Raw genomic sequence first — 25,663 nt, 5'->3', positions numbered from 1 at the left:
TTTGCATTTGCTACAGTGTTCAACAAGTCAATACCGGAGAAAAATATGTTAATGTCATCTGCATACAAAACTATATCCGCTGAACCAGGTACATTAATAATATCATTGATGTAAAGTAGAAGAAGTAAGGGCCCTAAAATGGAGCCCTGTGGAACACCTGAACATATTGTGCCAAAAGCAGATGGAACACAGTTTACAACTGTGCACTGTATTCTTGACAACAAATAGCTATTAATAAGTCCCAGAGCAATACCTCTTATTCCATAAAACGGTAATTTACGTAATAATATTTCATGTTTAATAGAATCGAACGCTTTTTTGAAGTCTAGGAATAACCCAAGTGTAATAAACTTATTTTCAATATTACTAATAATTTTGTCTTTTATTTTGATAAGTGCCATTTCAGTGCATTTTCCTTTCTGGAAACCATACCGATCAATTATTATTTCTGATGTTTTAGTGAGGTAAGAGGTTAATCGGCTCTTGATAACATTTTCTGCAATTTTTGAAAAAGACAGATAAGACTGATATTGGGCGGTAATTATTAAGATTATCATGACTCCAGCTTTTGTGAATGACACACACCCTTGCCGTTTTTAATTGCTGCGGAAATCTCCCTTTTTCTGTCATTAGGTTCCATATGTGCACCAGGACGGGTGCAACTACATTAGTTATAGTTTTCACTGCTTCTGCTTTAATATCGTCAGTTCCAGTAGAAGAATTATTTTTTAGTTGTGACACGTACTTCTGTATCTCATATGGCGTCGTCGGCTCGAGATAGAATGAACTTACCGAACAATTAAGCACATAGTGAGTAGGGTCTGGACCGGTAGAGGTGACATTGTTATTAGCACATACAGTTAGAAAGTAATCGTTAAATTTATTTGACAAAGAGGCACCAGTATAAACTGTTCCGTCGATTTTGATCTCGTTTGGTATTGATGGATTGGCTTTCGAACGCAATTTATTGAAAACTTTCCATATTTGCTCCGGGGTATGTTTCTGAAAAAGACATCTTGGTATATTACTCTTGCTTAGCTTTCTTCAAGTCAGAACTTAGTTTATTTTTCGTTATTTTGAAAGTATGAAGTAAGTTTAAATCTCTACTTTGTAAAAACCTGGCAACAAGTTTGTTTTCGTTAACAATTCTTTTGCATAGTTCCATTGCTATCCAGGGCTTTCTCGACCTTTTATGTTTCGTACGACGAGTCAGTGAGAATGCAATTTCGTATATCGCTAAATGTTTTTCAAGAATATATCGTAACAAAGGCTGGGGTTTGTTTCCTTGTACACTTGAGACCAGTCCAACTGAAGGGCTAATTCGTAAAAATGGCTCAATGTTTTTTCATTTTATTTTCTGTAACAAGAATGCTGTGTTGAATTATTTAACTCATGTTTATGAATAGGTAGGATAACAAAAAATAGAAGATGGTCACAGAAGCTACTACACCAGCAATAACATCAGAGCATAGAAAATCCGTGAAACACAAGTCAATACTAGTTTCACTATATTCAGTAATTCTTGTCGGTGGTGTAATTACATTCTCACAATTATAACTTGACAAACTATCAGATAGGTCTCTAGACGCCACACTACCTGATTTCATGTCAGTGTTAAAATAGCCGAGTACAACAAGCGAGTTGTTAGTGTTAGCAATGCACTGGAGTGTATCCCCTAAATACGACAAAAAGTTGCTTATCTTTCCGGAGGGAGGCCTGTAAATCAAAGCTACGATTATGCCATTTGATGTAACAACCAAAACTTCATAGTCAAAGCGTACCGTAGAGAATTCTTCAAGATAAGTATATCCTATAGCATAACAAAAGCAATAGTCTCACAACATACTCCGAATATTATGGTGTCTATGTCCTTCTTGACCTCGTCGATGGTATAACTGCTCTCTTCGAGATGCTTCTTCAGCAGGTAGTCGAGGACGATGGACTCCTTTCCGATGGGCTTGCTGTAGGCCTCGCCCTCCTCATCTTGCTCATCACCATCACCATCCTCTTCTTCGTTGTTCAGTTCCATCTCTTGCAGTTTTTCTTTACGCTGCTGCATCACCTGCGCGGAAACAAAAGAAAACAGCACGTTGGTGTAAAAGCATCGGGGATCTCTTACAACAGGCTAAGTAGAGTGTCTTAAATGTTGCACACAGTGCGAAATCGGCCTCAATTAAGAAAATTGGGCCAATATATGGCTACAATTTTTACCATTTATTTGTAATCGTAATTTCACTGCAGTTTTACTTCTACATATGCTAAGGTTTTGTGAGTGACAATAGTATCTGAAGTAATGAACCTGATGTAAATGAGAAAGAAACATTAAAAAAATTTAGTTCCGGAATCTTACGTGCCAAAAACCACGATCACATTATGACAGACACCCTAGTGGGGAACTCCGGAGTAACCTTATCCCATTGGTGTCCTTTAACGTGCACCTAAATGGATGGATGCAGAACTTTAATAAGGTCCTGAGGTACGCGACTCAGCGCGCTGCGGGCCGCTCCCACGTTGGGACAGTCAGGCCTTGCCCGACCGCCGCATCGTGGGCCCTCTGGACAGCCCATATTTGCGCCCCGGCATCGGGGCTCTTGATAGCGGAGAGCCACTTGTCTTCATTGATTCGTTCTGTGCCTCGTAACGAGGGGCAACGCCAGAGCATATGGTCTAGGCTAGCGATGTCATTGCAGTGCCTGCAAGAACTAGTGGCATAGGTGTCGGGATAAATTTTGTGAAATAAAGCCGGGTTGGGATATGAGCCTGTTTGCAATAATCTGAGGGTCAATGCCTGCGCTCTGTTTAACTTCTTGTGTGGAAGGGGAAAGTCTCTCCTGCCGAGATAAAAGTGCTGCGCAATTTCGCTGTATGTGGTCGGTTGATCTCTGTTCTCCACCACTGCGGGCCGGCGTTGGAGTTCTCTATGGTCGCGGAAAGCGAGACCTCGCGCCTTGGAGTGGGCCAGCTCTTTGAGGTTTGTGGGGCCTCCCATGATGGATCCCATGTGAGCGGGGAACCACGTGAGAGTGTGGGTCGCGATGCTTTTGCCGTCGAGGATGCGAAAGGCTTCCTTACACACGGCGCCAACGCTGAAGGCGCGGATGGCTGCCCTGGAGTCGCTAAAGATATTGGCATGTCCGTCGTCTAGGAGGGCCAAGGCAATGGCCACTTGCTCGGCCGCATGCGACGACGTGCTTCGTACCGAAGCGGCGTTAACGGTCGAACCCCTGTGGTTGATTGACACTACCGCGAAATTGTTGCTGTTGCCATACTGGGCCGCGTCAACGAAGCAGCAGCCGCCAGGGAGTTCTGTTGCGCGGCGTAGGAGCGCCACCGCTCTGGCCTTCCTTCTTTGTACGTTGCGCTGGGGATGCATATTGCGCGGGGCGGGCGATATGATGATGTTATCTTTCTGCTCTTTTGGAAGGCCCTGGTAGGCGTTTTCGACAGTGGCCGGGGGGACGCCCATCTCAGTTAGGAGTCGTCTGCCCGCCCTGGTGCCGGAGAGCCTGAGAATCTGTGCCCTTTCTTGTGCTTCTGCAATCTCTTCCAGGGTATTATGAATACCCAACTGCAGGAGTCGGTCGGTGCGTGTGTAGTTTGGTAGCCCGAGCGCGCTCTTGATCCCCCTCCTTATCATGGCATTTAGCTTGTCTCGCTCGGCCCTCTTCCAGACGTGCATGGCCGCTACGTACGTAAAATGGCACAGCAAGAAAGCGTGTACTAGCCTTAACAGATTCTCTTCGCTCAGGCCTCTCCTTCTGTTAGCTACCCGCCTGATTAGACCGATGACGCTATCCGTCTTTTTAGCTAGTTTGTGAATGGTGATGCTATTCGTGCCCGCCCCTTCGAGTGTCATTCCCAAGATTCGAATGGACGCGACTTTGGGAATGGGATCTCCGCAATTGGTGTAGAGATTAATGTCAATTTCAGTGGGGGGTTTCCAGTTCTGTGGCTTGCGGCCCTTTCTACTTGGGCTGTAGAGAAGGAGCTCCGATTTCTTTGGGGAGCACCGGAGTCCCGTGCCGGTTAGAAAGCGCTCTGTAGTGTCGACAGCTTCCTGGAGAGTGGCTTCGACTTGTCCGTCACTGCCACCCGCGCACCAGACAGTGATGTCGTCCGCGTAGATCGTGTGACCGATGCCCTGGACCTGGCCTAGATACCTTGAGAGGTCGACCATTGCGATGTTGAAGAGGAGTGGTGAGATGACTGACCCCTGGGGGGTGCCTCTTCTGCTCAGCTCCATTTTCTCCGATTCCAAATCTCCAGCCTTGAGGATGGCGCATCGGTCACTCAAGAAAGATCTGACGAAGGCATGGAAGGACGAGCCCAGGTCGAGCTTGGAGATGGCGTCGAGGACGAACTCGTGACGGATGTTATCAAAGGCCTTCTCCAGGTCCAAACCAAGGATGGCTCTCGTGTCCCGAGTGCAGCGTTCCAGGATTTGGATCTTGATAAGCTTCATGGCGTCCTGGGTGGAGAGGCCTGGCCTGAAGCCTATCATGTTGTGAGGGAAAAGGTCGTTGGACTCGATATACTCGGCAATTCTGTTATGGATGGCGTGCTCGGCCACCTTTCCTACACATGACGTCAGCGAGATTGGGCGGAGGTTGTCCAGGCTCGGCGGTTTACCGGGCTTTGGGATTAGTATGACCTTCGCCAACTTCCATTCTTCAGGTACAATTCCCTGCTCCCAAATCCGATTTATCTCATCTGTAAGAAACTCGATCGATGCGTCCTCTAGGTTTCTGAGAGCCTTGTTGGTAATGTGATCCGGGCCGGGTGATGACCTACCATTGAGGTCGTGTAGGGCGCGGCGGATTTCACTGATTTTGAAAGGCTCGTCCAGCGCGGAGTTCGGCTTCCCTTTGTATACTGGGTATGCCGCCTCATCGGCCACAGTTTTGAGCGGCAGGTACTTCTTAGCCAAGATCTCCAGCATGTCCTTTTCCGAAGACGACTTCTTGGCTTCGTGGAGTGCTTTAGCGAGGACAGTTCTCTGGTTTGACTTGGTGCCGGAGTCGTCGAGCAAGTGTTTGAGAAGATTCCACTTCCCTCCCGTGCGCATCTGCCCGTCGATTGAATTGCAAATTTCGTCCCATTGCTGCCTAGACAGGGCTTGGCAGTGCTCGTCGATCTGCTTGTTGATCTCGGCTATCTTTTTTCTCAGCTTGCGATTCAAGCGTTGGCTTTTCCACCTCTCGAGAAGTGATTGCTTAGCCTCGAGAAGGTGTGCTAGCCTACTATCCATTTTGTCTGTCTGTAGAACCGTCTCTATGGTTTTGGTGGTGGAGCAGACATCTTGCCGAATTAGTGCGCACCACTGGACGAGACTCTCCGGCTTTTCTCCACGGGCGGCGCGGGCCTTGCGAACCTCACGGAATTTGTCCCAGTCAGGCACCGAGAATGCCTTCTTTCTTTTCTGCTCCACTTGTAAGCTGGTGACCGTAATGTAGTGATCACTACCGAGGTCTATGAGCAGATTCGACCACATGGCTGAGACAGCGTTTTTAACAAAGGCGAGATCCGGGACAGAGTCCCTGGTCGAGGAGGTGCCCCGTCTGGTGGGAAAGGCTGGGTCCGTCAATAGAGAGAGTCCCGCATCTCCCGCCTCCTGCCACAAACTTCTACCCTTGACCGTGTCGTGCGTGTAGTTCCACGCGTGAAAGGGGGCGTTGAAATCGCCGGCCACAACCAGGGGAGAGTTTCCGGCGAGTTTCGTTGCCCTAGTGATGATGGTTTTGAAACGTTGTCTGTGATCGCTCGGGCTGCTATATACGTTAAGTATAAAAATGCTAGAGATATTGGATTGGCTTGGGATGACTTCTACTAGGGAGGTCTCCGTCTTGCTAGGCCGGACCCCTAGATCGTGTGCGACAAAAGTGAACTTGCTGCTGACTAATGTGCAGATTCCTCTGCCATCCCCACGGAGAGCAAGAGCTTTGTATCCCGGGAGTGAAACCTGATCAGTCATCGTTTCTTGCAATAATATAACATGTGGCTTTTCTTTGTGAGTGCGAACAAACTGCTGCAGGGTGCATTTCTTATGGCGAAGTCCCCTGCAGTTCCACTGCCAAATCCTAAATTGGGTGTGTGGCGCCATCCTTGCTGTATAGAGCGCCTTCCGGCGTTGCTACTAGGGTCTCGAGGGAGGTGGTTCTATTAATCGGTCCGGGAATGTGCAGTGGTGGCGGCGTAGGTACCAACGCGCCATCCGTGAAGTAAACGGGACGTACGTGGGTTGACGTCCTGATGTCCATTTCCTGCACCTTGGACTCTATCTCTGGCATTCTGTTTTCTAAGCATTGAATTTTGACATTTTGCGCGTCTAACTTCTGATCCACGACCAAGAATCGCTGATCCACTGCAGATAGTCGTTCGGTAATCTTCTTGATCTCGTAGCAGATTGAATTCAACATTTCTCTGACTTCGGACTTGGCTTTAGCCGGTACATTTTCGGGCATGCTGGGAACGGCCTTTCTTTTGGCTGGGTTGCCTGAGTGGCTCGCATCCACGACCATGGGAACATCTGCAGTTTGGGGAGAGGGGGTCCCCGAGGGGGATGAACTAGCGACTGGAACGGCGTGAGGTCCCCGAGGGGTTTGGGGAGAGGGGGTCGCCGAAGGGATTCCTGAGGGGGTTGAACTAGGGACTGGGACGTGGTGAGGTTGATTAGCCTTTCTGAGCTCTGCTATTTCGGCTCGCATTAACTCGATTATGCTGCGCATCTCGGCATTTTCTTTCCTAAGCTGAGCTATTTCAGACGAACCATGCTCTGGCGCCGCACCCCCAGTTACCTTTACGGCAGTTCTCCCTCCACTCCGCACTCTGTCTGCCCAAGTGGCACCTTGTTTTCCAGCACCGGCTGGCTCCTCGAATCGGACCCTGTTCTGTGGGCCCCGGGAGTGGCTTCCCGATCTGGAGCGGCCCCGGGACCTGGAGCTGGAACGGCTCCTGGACCTGGACCGGGAATAGTTCCTGGGCCTGGACCGGGAACAGCTCCTGGACCTCGAGCGGCTTCTCGAGGGGGAGCGCCTGCTCGAAGGTCTAGCCGGTTCGCTGTCGGCGCTTGTCTGCGCTGGTGGCGGGTCTCGCTTCCTGGATTCCGCATTTCTTTCCCTTCTCCTCCGCCGAACGATGTACGGGAGTTGGAATCTTTGCTTGCAAATCTTGTCCGCTGTAGCGTGCGGGCCCCCGCAGAGGCTGCAAGTAGGCGAGCAGGTGTGGTTGTCGTCGGGGTTGTTGGCCCCACATTTCCTGCATAGCTTGTCCTCCGGCGCTGGGCAGACGTCGGCTCTGTGGCCTAGTCTACCACAGGCATAGCAGCAGTCGTGCTGCCTGAGGTACAGGGAGCACTTGACTAGCGCCGAGCCGTAGAATACGAAGTTGGGGACCTTGTAGCCGTCGAAAACGATGACTACCGTTTCGGTATTCTTGATTCGCTTGGCTCCCAGGGCGAACGGATTTCTCTCGCTGAGAATGCTTCTGTCCAGGTCGGCCTGGCTCTCCGACACATCAATTTGACGTATGACACCCTTACACGTGGCGTGCGGCGCGGCTTCGTAAGTGCTGAGTTCGTACTGTTTGATGCCCAGGGTGATGCAATTCATTTTTAGATAAGCATCTGCGTTATCGCGAGACGCGGTGCTGAGGACGATAATATTTTGCGTTGCGTTGGGGCAGACGATGTCATGGCTAGCTTGCTCGGACGTGAGTCCTGCCGCGGCGGCGACGGCCCGACCAAGCCGAGCGGAGCCCGTTTTCTGAACATCCAGACCACCCCTGAGGCGGGCGATAATCTTCCAGTGTTCCTTCTGGAGCTGAGGCATTCGCGACGACTTGATGATCTTGTGCTTTAGGCTAATGGGCTTTCTGCTGCCATGGAGACGCTCGCGGTGCCCCTGGCTGCTTGCCGCTTCACGGGTGCTGTCGCGACGAGAGACGCGCAGGGCGTTTTTCTTGACAGCGGCGGAGCGCCAGCCGTGCTCCTCACCAAATTCTTCCGGCGGTAGATCGTCTCCATCCATTACGACAACCATTCCCTCTGCCATGACGAGGCGGGACTAACCCTGCCCGGCGAGCGCTGGTTAGGCCTTGCCGTCAGACTGAGGGGAGCGTGGCGTCACGGAAGAGAAGCAGCTCGAAAAACCAACGAAAAGGCCACCCACCGTAGAAAAGTTGGTATCTGTGGGTTCCTCTCTTCCTTATGCATCCGTTGGTGCAGAAATCATAGGGATTGAGATGAATTTCTCAACGAAAATATCGAGCAAAGCAGGAGCCGGTGTGGGCACGACCGTACTACTCGGCGTCTTCTTCTTCCTCTGCACCTAAACACGAGCGTTTTTTCGATTCCGCTCCCACCGTAATGCGGCCACCGAGGCTGGAATCGCACTCGAAACTCCAAGTTCAGCAGCGCAATGCCATAACGAGTAAGTTACACGCGGCGGGTAAACTAGAAAGAAACAAATGGCTCGATGATACAAACAAGACATAGTTTCAGTTTCACAAGAAGATAGAGACTTCTGCTGACGAATTCACAAAGCTTGTCGTTCGCAAGTGTTCTTTTTCACTGGCCGGTCGCACATCGTTAATAATATGCACAGCATCAGGATTGGCTGAAATTTTCTCTTACGAACAATTCTATCATAAGAGGTTTTTATGAATACGGGCCCTGATCAACACTGGCCGGTCAAGGCATGACTCAGAATGGAGAAAACATTTCTACAACGGGACGAATCCTCCATCGTGGCAACACCTTGTTGTTATTGGCCTGACGAAGACAAAAAAAAAAAGAGCCTTGAGGAAGACGAGTCTCTCTAATGAAACTTTGGCTCCAATCTTAGCCATCAGTCGTCCCACCGCTGTCGATCAAATAGTTAGATGACTTGGATAAGTTCCCCACAACACATAATGTACACAATTGAAATGTTTCGAAAAGGCCACAGTCCGGCCTCTAAAGAGAGCGTATCACTCCGAATTGCAAGTTTGACGCACAGTTCTAGCATCTACGGGGCATAAAGCAGACATAGCACACGTGAGATGTCCTCGTCTGGTTCACCGCAAATAGATAATTAGAATTCGACGCGCCCAATTTTACATTGGAAGTAGTTAGTTTAGGCAATACCTAACCTGAGTCGATGAAACAGCTACCACGTCTCTCGGCAACTTAACAGAAAGTATGAATTTTAGTTCAGGATACTGCATATAGAATGAGTATTTTCGCTGTATTTCTAAATATTGTCAGATCATTGAGTGGCAAGTTCCTTTAAGATGTGTCTGGACATCATAACTAAACAGAGTAATAAATGATGCATGTCGGTGTATTCGTGGGCCCGCTTTACCATTTTATCTGCCTAGTCTTTCTCGGATAAAGCAAGGGGGCTGAACACCCACTTAAATCATCATGTCTATGAGATGCTACGCAATGCACATGTTTCATTATTTAAACAAGTCAAGATGAACTTTCGCCCATCCTCTTGATAAGTAAAATTTCACCTTGACTTTAACATCCAACACAATGTGTTCCTCATGCATATCCATCGTCTCCCGACAAAGCCTACCGTGATAGCGAATACTCGCTTCACTGGTACGTTTCTGGCAACCTGAGAAAAAAATCACAGTTGTACCTCAAAGGCGAGGTATTCACAGCAAAAGCAAGGTATTATAATACTACACGAAGCAAACCTGGTAGTAAAGGTTGCAGTAGGCTTTCGCTTGCTAAATCAACACGCTTGGTGGAAACTTCGAGGAAGCATGACGTTACGCAGTCACCCGTAACCTTTTTCAAACGAAGGTACCATGCTGCTGCTCCCTTTACCAGAGGGAAGGGGGGGGGGGGTTGAGAGGGCTCTGTCTGCTCAGTGTTATTCCTATCGTGGCATTTCTCTTCTTTCAGCATGTATATATATATATATATATATATGTATGTATATGTACACTCAACTGGAGCCCGACGCCTACATACGGCCGCTGCTTGAGTGCCACTATAATTGCTATCTAAAAACAGAACCAACTAGCAAAACCAGATTATATTTTTGAAGTTGCAAGTCGTAGGCTGAGACGGGGGCGAAATGAGACTGAAATTTTTTAATTGATGCTGTTTTTTTGTTTATGGTTATAAATGAGAAAAAATATGGTATCATATTAACAGGGTGTTCACTTTGGCTGATTAGTAAATCTTGTTAAACAACATCTTTCAATAACACGACACAGGACACAAGGAAAAAACCACTGAACAGTGTTCTGTCCTGCGTTTTCTTTTTTTCACTGCGTGCTCTTTCACGCTGTTTAAAGCTGTAGTTCCAATCATATTGGTCCTTTTGTCATTGCCTTCTTTATTATGAAAAATTGTGACGCTGCAATTAACATAAGTAGTGAAAGTTATTTCTAAAAAGCCGAGGATATCTCATTTTCCCCTACGGGGAGCAAAATGAGATATAGGTAGAGTGGGCAAAGTGAGACAACCCCCCAAAATAATACAATTGAATAATTGAAAACCGGGTACGTTTAGTAGTCCACGTGTGCCGCTACGTGGGTTTCATGGGCACACTAACAGCAGCTTATGCCCGTTATAAGGAAACTCACCGACATGCTAAATTTCTCCATGTCAAGAAGGGTCTCCCTAAAAACTTTTCCTTCATACGTGAGGTCGTATATTTGCTGTATCCACATCCATGGCCTGAAGCCTCGCAAGACGATCATAAAGGACAATCTGAAAATAACAGAAAATTACTGCCATAGGGTAATATCTAAAGCTCCGCGGTTATTTACTGAGGTAGTATTAGGGGTTCTTAAATGAGAGAAGCATACAATTTGACTTAAAAAATAAACAGCAAGTAGCCCAATGATGAGCAGCAGTTTTCGAGCCGTACTCATAAAAGAAAAGTTAGAACTGCGCGCTAGAACGCTAGAACTGTTCGTGAGAGTAGATATCAGACAATTGTTACGTTGGACATAATAGGAAATATGGCGGACGAATGGCAAGCAAGACTTACGAACGAAAAGCATTGTGAATTTGGCCCTTCGTTCGAGTAAAAAATTACTCACACGAACTTCTAGGTGGAGATTTCCAGTTTTGATTGTGTGCATCGATATTACGTACTTATAGAATATGGTTGTAGAAACGGATGCTTGACGTTTAGAAGTCTTTTTTCCCATTTAGCACTTTTTGGGTAACTGGGAGGCCGTTATTACGTCGTCTGTTTCTGAAGTTTCTGAACTTTGGCACTGTTCGAGGATTAGAAAGCAAAGTACCTGTTGAGGTTTTTCCCGAAGGGGTTCCCTGTGTCAGTCTGCATGCCCAGGACTGTTCCCATGGAAACTCCTGCGGAAGAAACAGTTGTCGCTGTATTCATGTGTGAAATATCGGTGCTACGGAGCAAAGCGCGGATATCTCAAATAAATGGGTCAAGGATACTCATGTGAAACTACAGACAGTGAGTACGAGGGTTAGGCTTTCGTATTTTTTGCACAAACATATTGTACTCAAATTCGATTAAAGTTTTACAAGAGCGAGGACGACGACAACACCAACGACAATACTGATGCGTTGTCCTCTCACGTAAGTTGGTATTCGTTATGGAAAGAGGTAACGACGTTGCTAGAAGGGAATAACCATTATTTTAGCTCTCGAACACAAGTAAAATTCTACGCTTGCCACGTTTCCTCAAACACGCAATGGCGCAAGACCTAAAACACCCGCCTTGGTGGCTCAGTGACTGCGGTTGCGCCGGTCAGCACGAGGTCGCAGGTTCAATTCTTGGCCGCGGTGGCTGCATTTATGATGGAGGCCGAATATTAAAAAAAACGGGTCTGCGGGGCTTTGGGTACGCGCTAAAGAACCACCGGTTGTTAAAATACTTCGCTATGGCACCCCTCAAATCCATCTTTCCAGTTTTGGGACTTTAAAGCTCACAACTCAATTCAAACAGCAAGAACCGCATATTTTTTTTTTTTTTGGGGGGGGGGGGGGCTTTACAGAACAGCAAGGGTCACCAACGGAATGGGAGAACAGTGGCAGCCTCTGCAGCTTGTTGCCCGCAGATGAGAAGCAAGCGCTTGAACCTATAGTTGCTCCTCCTCCTCAGATGCTCCTCCTACGATGGCGGTGGTCGCTCTTCACTGTCGGGACATATTCTGCGCTGCAGCATTCTTTATTCTATTCCTGACTGGGGAGACCCCGAAGAATGGTGTGCGATGCGCTAATTGCAGGAAACATGACGGTCACGACCAGCGGTTGGCGACTCACCTTCAAAGCTGGCAAGGCGCACGATATTGAAAGTACTATGTTTTTAATAATTCTTTAAACATGTGACAAGAATGAAGACCGTATTGACAAATAAAAAGAAAAACTTCTTACGCTAATGCATTTTTTTTGAAGAGCAGATGGCTGCCAATCGTGACCCTGGGCACATCATTAGCGAAGGTGGCCTGTTAGAGGCGAAACACACTTAAGAAGGAAACGCTTTCTAAATTCTCTTCCTTTGGCTCTACAAATTTATGCTTAAATATCTTCCTCTCTCCCGAGTAACTAAACAGTCTTCTTTTAGTATTACTTATTATATAGGATGATGGAGCACAGATGTAACTATACAGATCGCTGCGAGTTCCCTTCGGTCGCTGCAGTGGACTTAAATTTGTATTATTATTATTATTATTATTATTATTATTATTATTATTATTATTATTATTATTATTAACGAAAGCTTTACTACTGTCATTTTGTCGATCTTGATATATTTCAGAACGTACTGTCTTTGTGTTCGGAGCTTCGCACTTTCTCTTGAGCCCTATTTCTCGCTGCGCTCCTCTCCTGATATCTCATTGCCTTTTCTCTCCTTTCGTTCACGTTCTTCGTCTCAGTTGTGCGTCATTTGCTGTATTGCTGTTCAAACCCAAGTATTAGTCTCATCTCAATGAAATTACGGTTCGAAATAAGCGCGCAAATACGCTTAGTAGCATATTCATTAAAGCTTCACCTCCAACTGCGGCTCAGTGGCTATGCCATTCTGCTTCTGAACACGAGGTCGACGGTTCGATGCCTGGCTGCGGCGGGCTCATTCCGACAGAGCCCGAATGCAAAAACGGTGGCATACCTTGTTTTCAACCTACGCTAAAGAACTGAACGCGGTCTTAATCGATCCGAATTCCCGGCTGCACCTTTTCCCTAGGCAGATTGTGAGTGTGGTACGTAAACCCCATGATCGTTTCTCTCATTTAAGCATGCTAGTTCTGCTCTAAACGTCGAATGGATTGAGCTCATGACACATTGAAATTAAATAATTACGAAATGCATAGGCTAGTTTCTTTTTCATGATTAATCGCCTTGTTCAAGCAGACCCGAATGTCTTAAAATTTGTTACATGTATATATATTTTTTTCACCCTTTCACGGTTTTTATCCTTCCCGCCAAAATCTACGTTAAGGATTGCCTATGAATACGCTGAAAGTGACACGAAATAATTCAGTGTTCAGCTCGAATTTAAAAGAAGACAGGGAAAAGAGCTGTGTTCGTAACCAACTGACTATCCTGGCCGCTATTAAGTTTTATTGTAAATAGTTGAATACGTATAGCTGAAGTAAATTACGAACAATATAATCACGTAATGAGCGAGGTTCCGGTCACAAAGTGTTATAAATCAACGGGCAAAGCATATCTCTATCATTTATCTAACGCATATGCTCTATAACTGTCCTCATGTCATCAAATGAGGTTCTAGGATGTCTATCGTATGATATATTTTGATAGGCATTGCGTTGAACTCCGCGAGAATTTTAGTTCGCTGCCACAAATTCGCGCAGGGAGGAAGGAAAGCTAGATATCGCTGCAACTTTTTATCTCGGTCGGTGAAGGCAGAAAGATAGAGAGATCCATCTGAAGCAGAGCTTTTAAAAGAACTTAATTCCTGCCATTCTCTCGCGCTCCTTGTAGCATTTAGACACCTCGGCTACTGAGTGGTATATCTTTACAACTTAGCCATGATTAATAATTCAATGGTAGGACGCAACGACACATTGCAAACGACTACAATAGACAACTACATTTTTTTCATAATTTTACACTCGTTAAGGTGTACTGCTCACTGCTAAATAAAAGAAACAGTAATGGCCAGTCAATCATTGCGGTCAAAAGCCGAGTGGCCGCTACTTTTTTTGTGGTCGACTGTACTACTATGACATGACAACAATTGTCATCAATCTTGGGCAGATTTTTTTTCTTTTTTAATGCTGCGAAGCAGGCACTTTCATGCTAGAAATACCATGAGCACATAAGCGGCTCATAGCGTTACCGAAAAGGAATTATAGCGCGCGTTGCTTTAAAAATAAAACAAAATATGCACAAGGTTGACTATAGTTATTGTTGAGGAGGAGGAAGAAGAAATAAATAGAGAAGGCAGGGATGGTAAGCAGAAATGCGTCTGGTTGGCTACCCTACTCTGGGGGACGGGAAAGAGGGAACGGAAAGATAAGATAGTGAGAGGGAGGGGAAGGAAAGCCGCGGTGAGCTCGTGCACGCACGCGGAGGGCCTGAGCGAGTCAAGGGATAAGATTGGACTATAGGTGCTGCGCAATTTTCCGAGTGTGTAGCGCTCGCCATACACTATTGCTATCATTCGCGCGGGACCCGGCATTAGCTTAAATCGCTCTCCCGTTTAGTTATAGAACGACCCACATACCAAGTGTCCCTGCGATTACAGTCTCCAAGGTATTAAAGACTCGAGGCAATACATAGCTTTTAGTGAAAATGCTTCATAGTGGCTGGATACATTATAATTTGCGAGATAATCGCGAATGCAATTAATAAACAACAAGTCTTACTAATCTACTTTCTGTATTGATTACCATAGGGGATATTGTAATGACAGAATTTACCTGCTAGTACTCAAAGCAATATATTTCGCTTGCAATTGCGCCATTCCACTAGATCCGAGAATTAGCTACTAAACATTTTCAGCAAAATATGTTGCCATTACACTCAATATTAGTCCGCGATGCTGGGAAATAAAGTACAGAGAAATATTAACTGCAGCAGCAATGCACTTCACAGGTCATGCTGAGTGTGTATTTCGGGGAACTGTTGTTACCGCAAAAATTCTAGTAAAATCATTCTGCTTTCAGTAGTACCTAACCTCAATCCTGCTATTACAATACGCCCCTTGAATCATAAATTATACATTCATTTAGCGAAAATTTTAAATGATTAACGACGCTGCCGATATGTTGTCAGTAAATGTTATTTTTGTCCAATCCCCTATTTTTATTAAACCGAGGCACTCGTCTTCGAAGCACACTGTATAAGCGCTGCATGCCACTAATATCGCAGTGGTGAAATACTTACGGCCGATGATGTCTAGCGTCAAGTGCTGCATGAGCGGGAAGGTGGCCAGTGCCTCGTTGGGCTTCTCGTCGATGTGCTTCTCGAGTTTCTTGATGAGGACGTTGCCGTTCTCGTTGAAGTGGCATATGTAGTTCTCCAGCACCCGAAAGTGGAACGCCGGCGTGAACAACCGCCGCTTGAATCGCCATATGTCCCCGGTACTGGTAGAAATGCAAAAAAAAAAAAAAAAAAAGAAGAAGAAGCATTAAGCATTAAGTTTGCGCTGACTTACTGCAGGCCAAGCGGTATACATTCTGCTTTGACAATTTTAGTCGGATCGAAGGTGTGCTTGAATGGGGACAGAAACTTGGACGCCAGTCTTCTCCGACTGAACCGTTCGAGCGAGTGCGCCACCCTTTGCACATGGGCGTCAGCTAAGAGAATCTAGTGCCTCGGACGCAAACGCGAGGTGCACCCTACGGTCACCATGTGCGCATCGATTTTCACTTCCTGTAGACGTTTCTAACAAGAGCTCCGCACGCGTGGCTGCGATGCCCGTTGAACTGTTTCAAGTGCGCATGAGCGCCTGCTTGGAAACTCCACCATGGCACCTATTCCGAAAATTCCGTTTCGTGAGTGCAGTTTGCCCTTCGCCATCACTTTGTCGGTCGCATATTCGTACGGCATTAAAGTAAGTCGGAACTGGCGGCCGTATACACACCTGGAGTTGTGACTAACTGGCAGGTCACTTTATCTTGTAAAGCATGCATGTGTTGCGTGCAAGGCATTAGAAAGGCATCGCATGCATCGGAAGTTTCTGCGTAGTCGAGCAGGTCGGCTGTTTTGGGGGGAGGGGGCATTAAAATCTCATCGGAAACGTCTTTATTAAGAGAGACATATTGTGCTAGCTCTGAAAAGTGGAAGGCTTCTTGAGACTCTATGTCGTCAAACACAAACTCGAGAGTGCGACTTTACAAATTCAATGGTTGCCGCATACGGGTGATTTGAACGAATAGCTTGCCTACTTAGCCCACATCTGCGTGTTTGCTAGCTGTGCTGACGGAGTCTCCATCGAGTCACGTGTTCATTTAAACCATACAGCTCTTTGCGATGGTCTCCCCGAGCGGCCTAACGTCGCTGCTGCCGGAAGCCGAGCCCGCGGTTTCGTACTCTGTAGCACCGCTACGGCTGGAATTAATACTAACAATGCAGCAAGTATAAAAGGGCTAGCTTGTTCTTTTTCTGCTATGACACGATATTAGCTGCGGTGGATATCACAAATGTTGGGATAATCAAAAATTAACCTTCTTAACGAACTATTCTTTGCTAATCAACAATTTTATTGTTTACCGTAACTGACACTTCGCAGGGTTAACTTAATGACACTCAGTGTCCAACGCATGCCTGTTTAGTAATAACACGAGGCTAGCACCAGTCTCGGGATATCAGTCTCAGATCTCGCTGCAAAATGGCCATTGACATTCTTTGTATAATTCATCTCACAAAGGCTTGCTTACTATGTGGGGTGTCAATGTACGTATCTGGAAACCGACTTTAAAGACAAATATCGGGAACATGGTTGTAGTTTCAGTATTTATTCTAAGTAGACATGCCTTGAGCCCGGACCAGCCTCGATTCTGCAGTGGCGTCATCTGCCCCAAAGAAGAACTAGTTAACTTTTAAACCTGAGGCGTTTTCAGTGATTATCCCACAATTTACGTATGATGCCTACTGGCATTGGTGGAGCGCTGCCAAAGAAAAAAAATTGCTGCTTTACTTATTTGCATCAAAATTACGTGAAACCTTTGCAGAAACCTTCTATAAATATCTACTTTCATGCACCAGCAGGTTTGGCACTGGCTGCAATGAAGTGCGATTCCAACTTCCCGTTGTTCAGCATGTATCATTTTAATCTGATAATACGACATTTTCATTCTTGCTATCATTTAGATCAATTTTCACATAGCCTAAAAATCCTTCACGCCATCTATTAGGGATGGAGAGTAATTATATTATGATGGCACGCACAGCGTTTTTGTTGGCTATTAAAGAAAACGTACGCGTAAAACAGTAGAAATAATAAATTCACTGTGTGATTAGACAATACATCACTGCTAATTAGACAAATTAATTTTGAAACAAGTTTATGGTGACTGTTTGGCCTAGCGTCACCAAGGAGCATGTCGGAGGAGTTGATATCTCGATTGACTCTATGAGAACTACGGGAAAATAAAGTACTAGATAGCAGCGTTGCTACAGTTCTCGGCTTTTGAATTTGGAAAGTCATAGCAATTATTTTATTTCGATAATCAGTGGTGTAGTCCCATCCGACTTTAGCCATTTCACACGACATCGTATTAGTTCCTCAGCAAAAAACAAGGAATAGCTTGCAATCAGGCGAAAACCATTCACACCACTCAGAACTAGTCTCACAAAATCTAGCAAAGATACTTCCCGGATACACCTGTCAGTGATCGTGGCATATCATCGCAGCTCTTCGTGGTAAATCAGGGATTAAATTTACAAAGCTCGCTCTGTAAATTCCGGACACCTTCGCTAGTAATGTGTCCAGCCTCAAGATTTACTGGAATTTTCTCTTACGAATTATTATATAGCGGGAGAGGTTCCTCTGAATATGGGCCGAGGTTCCATATTCGCAAAATTTCTCTTACGTAAACGCCATCCATTGGCAATCTTGGCCGCGATAGGCTCGTTATCATGGGGACAGCTATTAGTGGCGGGTGTGCTAATACAGGCCAATGAGGAAGAATCCTTACGTCAGAGGGAGGTTGTGAATACAGGCCCGGAGCCCCTGTTACGTGAATACCAAAAGAATTTGTTTCGAGTGATAAGAAAAAAAAGAACGTCTAATCGTGTGATCCAGGTCCCGTATTGACAAAAAGCTCTTACGCTAGAATTGTTGGCAATGACAAATTTCATGTTCGTATGGGTGGGCAGCGCAATGCGGACTTGTCTTTCGTCCGGGTTGCGCTGCCCACCCATAGGAACATGTTCAATCACCAACTCGCTCAGCTTGCCTTGTCAAGACAAATTTCAGTCAACCCCGACGCTGAACACACTATTAGCGAACGTGGCCGTCCAATGGCAAAGAGCAATTGAATAAAAATGGCTCTGTGAATTTGGCCCAGAACTTGTTTACTCGAAAGCTGTGCAGTGTACATTGGTCGTACGCGTACGATGAAACAACCTGTTCTAGATGCCTCGCTACTTACTCAATCAATATTATGGTCCTTGATTTTGCTTCTTTCTGTGCTTCCATGACTTACTCGCATTCATGCGACTTTACATACATTGATAGAGCTGGAAAACGTTGTAGGTATATTGCATGGGTTGCGTTAGCTCAATTCTATTTCTTTCTTCTCATCCACTGTTTGCGACCTTGTTCATTTCATTGAATTAGCTCTCCACATATATTAAGGCGAAAGCCTTAAGTGGCTTGTTGTTCTTGTTCCCTAATGATATGGCGAAACCCCCTCTGGGGGATTGGTCATAAATCGGGTGGTGAAGGAACTGTTATCATATTTTTAAAAATAAATTGGAATGGCTCATACCTGAAGAAAGCAGCGTCTAGTCCAGTGAAGCAAGAAATACCATCATCAGTAATGGCTCTTACCCCCGTAGCAAGCAACGATGAAACGGCTGAATATGAATTAAGAAACGAAAGAAAGAAAGACGGAACAAAAGCAAGAACAAAGAAACAAAGAACGAAAGAAAGAACGAAATAACCTGTATGTAGTGCATGAGGTGCTTGCATATGTCGTTGTGGAGGTCGCCATACTTTTACTTCACACTGCGACTCGTTATTTCTCGCAAGAAGACTGACCCCTCCAGTCGTATAGGTCAATGCATTATCACTTGTGCAGCAGGCTTTCACTTTCACGTGTTATGGGAGTGTAACATGCTGCTGAACTTTGACGCGTAAGCATTCTAGGGCTACTTTTCTGGGAAATGTGGGTCCGTCTCTCTGTATACATAACGCGCGACACGAGGCACTCCATAGGTATACATGAGGTCCTATGGGGGCATGTACGAGAATGCCTTATGACTGCGTGTGAGTACTGATATTTATGCTTATGACTATGTATAGTCTAAGTGTTGGGTAGGGCATGTAAAAAGGAGTAGCTGGCCCATGCCGTCGTGCGACTTATTCACGCTAAGGATGTTTTAAAGGGAGGAACGTGTTCTCATCGAGAACGAAGAGTACTGGGTTCATTTACAATATCTACATAAGAAGTGGAGAACGTTACGTCTCATCAGTCTAGCATCACTGAATTGAAGCACCCTGAGAAGCAAAAAAAAAAAAAAAAAAGAAAGCCGCCTAAACTTTTTATCCTCCCTAGATCCCTAGGCCAGGCAAATCTGCCGCCCCACCTTCGTCCAATCGGAGCTTCTAAAGTCGTTGAAGGGCCCGCGTTGGAGGGCGAGGGTTTGCACAATCACTCGCGCACCTTTGTTCACTGAACACAGAGAAAGGAGGGGAGTTTGGTAGTCTGGGATCGTCACGCTTGACTCAAGCTGGTGCGTATTGGTTCCTGGGATGAGTTAGAGCGTCTGTCAAACGACCGTGGCGGTCACTGGAGTCCATGAGAAAACGCCGTAGAACACCTTTCTCCATAAGTTTTTTACTCCCATTGGTCCGTGATGGCGATAGTGAAGCAATAAACAACGCTCGATCCGCCAAACGTGTCTCGCCTTGCTGTCGCCGCAGCTGTGTCCGAGGAGGACGCATTGTTATATTCACGAAGCAATTTGTCGCAGTGTTGCAGGAGAGGCTTGAAGGTCACTACCCCCGCTGGGCGATTGAAGCAATAGTGAGTAGTGTAGAGGTGTTAGAAGTAATTAATGTCAATAAAAGACTAATAAGACTAGTTCAAATGACTTAACTAAGCCTAAATAAGACTCATTATGACTCATACAAGGCAAGGAAGCCTAATGGGGATAATTTACGCTGAACTTACATAAGCGTAAGGAGATTATTTTAAATAAATAAGAATAGTGAGGATAATTTAAATTGTATAGGTTATAGTAAGTAGCCCAATGAACAGTAAATATGTTAAAATAATTAGGCTTAATCAAAATTAATGAAGAGTTTGTAAGATACATTAAGCCTAATTTCAGTCGATTACCGTGAAGTTAATTAGGGCTATTCCGAATAACTTAAGAGTAAAAAGATGACTTATGTCTAATTAACATTAAGTATGATGTATTACTTAAGCCTAATCAAGGTTAATACGGGTAATGAAGATTATTTCCTATTACATTGCTTAACCATAACTCAGGTTATTTGCAATTACATTAATTTCGCCGAATAAGGTTAATTCCTACTTATCAGGTTCACCAATTATGCAACCCCAACAGGCCATTGCAATACTTACAGAACATTGCGTCATCCTCGACACTTAGCCACGATGTGCGTAACTCGGCCATTCAATGAATCATTCGTTGCATGAGTGCAAGATGAGCGACTGGAAATAAGGCTTACGCCCTAGCTGACAAGTCTCACTAGGGAGTTTCTGGAGTAATTTTTCTCTGCAACGCTTTTTATTACTAAGTAAGAGGAATGCTTTTTGCAAGACAGTTGCTTTTACTGGGCGCAACTTAGGTGCAACTAAGACCCATATTAAAAAAAATCCTCTTACGCCAAAAATGTTCATAAGAGAAATTTCTAGCCAATCGTAAGGCTCCACATATTAACGGCTGAGGCGACCAGCCAATGGTAAACGACATGAGAGGAAATCTCTCAGAATTTGGCCTCAGATTAAGAGCGCACCGCTGACGAAGCAAGGAAAGGAATAGAAGTGAAGTAGAATCGCCGCGTTATTCCGGCCTTAGGCTCGTCTTAAGTGGGGGAGCAAACAAATGAATCGCGCAGGAGATGAAATGACCGTTCTTTTTCTGGTTATTTCTTCTTTTTTTGCGAGAAGCATGTGTCATTCGCGGGCCACCTTCGGTAAATAATATACTCGCCATCACAATCGTCTGGCACCTGTTCTTTTACGAACGCTCCATAGCATACGAATTCCTTTGTGAACTTAAGTGTGGTGCCTTAGCGAAGATGACTCTAACCTGGCGAGTAGTCACGTAAAGTAAAGGTTGGCGTGCTCAAGGTCGTCCTCCACGGCGCGGCAAGAGCCGGAGGCCCTGGTTTGGCCTTTGTTATTTTTCCTCTCACGAGCGTGGCCTGAGAAAGTTCGCCTAAGGAAGGAAGCCGCGGCGGCGTGCTCTCTCCGACAAGAGAGTAAACTGGGACGGAAAAACAAATTCAAACGCTTCTATTTATCTTTAAACTAGGGAAGCCGTGGCGGCGGCGGTGGTGGCCCCGGCTGGCTGTGGCCCTCTCGCCACCGTAAATGTCCCGGCCCGTCGCTCACCGCGTTGCTCACCATGAGTAGCCGCGGCCTTGGCTGCGTTTCGTTCGTTGGCCACCGGCGAGTTCGCAAAGTTCCTCCCCGCATTACGTGCTTTCGTGTACGCCGCGTTGTCCGGCATCGCGAATTGTCACGCCACGTGCGGCAGTTTTTTCTTTCTTTCTTTCTTTCTTTTTTACTTAGACGCGCAACCGAGAACTCAAGGTCGTCAAACGCGTTGTCTCGAGGTGCATCTGCGTGTGTGTTTGCGTCCGTGGTGTCGCCAAAGTGAAGTTTCCTGTAAGTTTTTTTTTTCATTGTGTTTTGTATCGTTGTTCTGTGATGCAGCTAGGCCTAGCCGTGGAAGCGCGTCAGTGGCTAAACTTGGAGCACAATAGATAACACCTCTTCCTTTCTTTCTTTCTTTCTTTCTTTCTTTCTTTCTTTCTTTTTAAATTAAAGCAGATGCGCAAAAATTGCTTGCGACCGACCGCGCAATTTACCACTTGTTCCAGCTGATAACTCGGAGAGAATGACCTTGCTTGCACTACAAAATGCTATGTTTAGTTCGCTAAATAACTTATTTTCGCAATCTGACTGTCTAATTATTCGTTATGGTGCACACTTGTTATTGCTCAATTGAAGCCATTGAGCAGTGTTGTTGTATTCATTAAGAAGAACTGATCATACTCACATTAGTTTTGAGATATTTGCGCCGTAAAGGTACATTACTCGCATTTTTTTATTTATCAACCAATAGAGCAAGGGAAGTTTCGCTACTGAAGATCCTACTATCCTAAAATCCTAGCTAAAACGCGCACACATGCAAGAACCACTACACGAGAGGACAGCATAAGTAGAAAGAAATAGAAACATCAAAAATCTTTTTAGAGTCTATGTAGCGGGTTGCTTTCACTCTAAGAGATTGTAGATTGTACACGCTACACTGGCCATTAATTCACTGTACTATAATGCGAAAACCACCCTCGCATACTTTGGGCAACACCATGTCTAAAACTGAACAGGTTACGACAAGGTAACAACAACACACAGACAAGCGTCCCATGGTCAGTGATTGTAACGGGACCATTGGTTAGTGAAAGTTTTTAAATAATCTAAATTAACACTGCGATTTGTCCTGCAAGTTTTGTCTGCCTCTTCATGTAAACCACCTGAATAAACTGAATTGCTTTAACTGCTACTAGGTCCTCTTTCTCTACAAACATCTGTTCAAAAAATAAGAAAGGTGGTGCTACATGCGAAAAAAAAATATAACGTTTCTAACATTATTTATAGTTATGAAATAAATTGTAACGAAAGTCCTAAAGTAGCTGCATTTAAAGAAATTATGCCCCTTTAATCAGAATACATCGGCAGGCGTTTTTTATCACACTTCAACAGCGCTGCTGTTTTGATGCTATAAAACAGTTGATGAGCATCTTAATTCCACTGCTTCTAAGTTTCACCTTGACGAGATCTATAGACTGTTGATATTACTTCAACTTTTCATTTTGTTTGAAACTTTCTCTTTAACTTTGTCTTTAACTTTGTTTGAAAGAAATCCTATTTTTTTTTTTCGAAACACATCGTGTAAGTTCACAATCTTGTGGCCGTGGTGAAGCAGATGAATGTATAATGCCTCTCGTAGGACTGTTCGGTTTATGTCTAGTAAAGAAAGAAACTACGCGATATTAGGAAAGTGCTGGAAAACTAGGCTACGTTCCTTGACACTATATTCGGTCAATGACTTGTTTCAGTGGGAGGGACAAATACAGCGCAAGTTCTTGTCCCTCCTTGGACGCTGCGCTGACATACGGTCACAATTATTTTTAGGAGGTGGTGCCTAGAACACAGACACGAAGGCGGTACTGCAGCAAAGATGTGCCACAGGAATGATAAAAGAAGTACAGATACACATAAATGTTCAGTCTGGTCACAAAAATAAGCTTCAATATAGGCCACAAGACATATGAAGTCACGTTGATGTGAAATTATGTGAAAGAAAAAGATCTTATGCGTACCCTGCACACTGGGAATTTGTGGATGTTATGCCATGTGTTATTCATGCGATGACATTAATTGTGTCAAAGAAATGTACGAGAACGAATTAGGTTTACTTCTTTACGGTTCCTTAAACGAAGTGCATGGTTCTCGCTACTGTACATTCAAGCGTATCCATACCCGTGACGGCTTCCATCCCACTCGCAATACCGAGACGCTGCTTGTCTCGCGGTTTCAGTTTAATTAAAGTTTATCATCAGTTCAACAAGTAATGATTAGGTACTGATAGTATGCAGACGATGGTCCAAAAGTCAACGACTGCAACAGAACCCTCGCCTGCAGTCGTTGCGGATGTAAGTGCAAGTAGACGTGTATGTAGTGATCAAAACAAAACGCAATGCAACGACATGATCTGAACTCCCAATCGAGACGTTGGTAAGTGTACTGTGGAGGTACGTTGAACTCTACGAACACAATTAGTGACGCACAAACCAATACAGCTACGCAAGTACTTCTTCTCCAAACACCTCCATCACAGCTCCTTTTCGTGCTTTCCCTATCTGCGCCATATCTGTGTGGGCTGCGTCTTCGTCTACTCGGCGAGATCCCGACGCCGAACTCGCAGAAAGAGGCGAAGAAGCAAGGTCTGCATGCTTCTCTCGAACGATTGTAATGCGTTCGCATTATCAGGATTGACTACCCCACACCTTTGATTCCACTGCCTACAGCATAGGCTTGACTTACGAGCCTCGTCATAGCCTTTGCAAGGATCGGTCCGGGAAATCTGCACCTTTGATTGCACAGACTTTGGTATTGGCCTAGAGCTTTTGATTACACAATCTGTGGGCTGATCGGCGAGAAATACAGCCACGCGAAACCCCAAGTTGGTGCGTAAAAAGAAAGCTACGCCTTAAGTACTTTTTCAGTGTGCTAAAAATATTTGCTTGGCGTCATGTGTATCTGTCGGTGTTCGCAAGGCGTAATGTCTTACAAGTTTATCTTGCGCTGATTATGATATCTTCACTCGTTGCAGAGATGCTTGTCAAGAGTTGTCTGTTGCCGTTATTCTGCTCTTGAATTGCATAATTTCTAGTGTTCGAGTTTCTAGCGTTTCAGTTTCTTGTGCCTGTGCATGAATCCCGTTCTCCCTAGTACCTGCATTGGACTTGCTTTGGCAAATTTTCCTGTTGCGCTTCTGGAATTCTTTCTCATTGTTTTTAAATCTGTTTTTTTATTTTATAACCCACTCCTGCATAAGTGCTTGGTGTGTTTTGTGCTGTGTAATATGAGAGGTCGGCAGTACTCCTGAAATAAATAAATAAATAAATAAATAAATAAATAAATAAATAAATAAATAAATAAATAAAATAGTGTTGCTTCGCACCTTTCAATCTATTCCTCATAGACTTATTTACTGTGAAACGTAGCGCAAGTTGGTCGGGTGCCCAGCTGGCTGCCAATCAGTTACCCTTCCTTCCTGTTGGCCAGGAATGTGATAGTGAGAGCCGGCGTGAGCGCAAAGACCTCTATGCGTTTAACAAAAAAAGCTGCAAGTTAGCCTCTTACAGCTATTGAGCGTTTTTGCCTGGTGCCAACTAGACTTTTAGGCCAGAATTCAGTTTTTTGGCCTTTACAGGGGTACACAGTCCGGCGTATTTTTTTTTTATTCCACAGGGCGATGTAACGCTAAACAGATTTCCCTAGCCGCGGGAAAGGAAGCTGAAGGTGAACAAGAGTGCTTTAATTCCTGCTACGCGCTGACGTAAATCCGCCGAAAATCCATATTGAGTGTTTATGCATTCGTTCTTCAACATCTCAAGCAGCTTCTGCGTTCTGAAATTATTACTTAAGAATTCGCAGAGTCATGCAGTAGCTTGGACCATAACAAAAAATAACCTCACTTGGTCAGGGTGACAGGTTTCAAAGATGTACCATAATTTTTTTTGAAGTGTGGCTAAGAGGACCATAGGATTTCGTAAAT

General features: G+C 45.2%; 1 protein-coding gene across 1 annotated transcript in view; it reads right to left on the bottom strand.

Annotated features, from left to right (window-relative positions):
* The window catches only part of LOC126548468 (cytochrome P450 4V2-like), a 62,427-nt gene that overhangs the window by 13,167 nt on the left and 23,597 nt on the right, over nt 1-25,663 (bottom strand). Inside the window, exons 4-7 of the mRNA XM_050196661.3 lie at nt 15,335-15,534; nt 11,251-11,320; nt 10,582-10,708; nt 1,847-2,062 (exon numbers count right to left, since the gene is read on the bottom strand). Of these exons, the coding sequence (XP_050052618.1) occupies nt 1,847-2,062; nt 10,582-10,708; nt 11,251-11,320; nt 15,335-15,534 (613 nt within the window). The remainder of the gene's footprint in view (nt 1-1,846; nt 2,063-10,581; nt 10,709-11,250; nt 11,321-15,334; nt 15,535-25,663) is intronic.

The sequence above is a fragment of the Dermacentor andersoni genome, chromosome 1 (genome assembly GCF_023375885.2).
Source record: "Dermacentor andersoni chromosome 1, qqDerAnde1_hic_scaffold, whole genome shotgun sequence".
Lineage (NCBI taxonomy): Eukaryota > Metazoa > Arthropoda > Arachnida > Ixodida > Ixodidae > Dermacentor > Dermacentor andersoni.
Note: the sequence above shows the minus strand (reverse complement) of the source record. Positions and strands in the feature narration are given on the sequence as shown.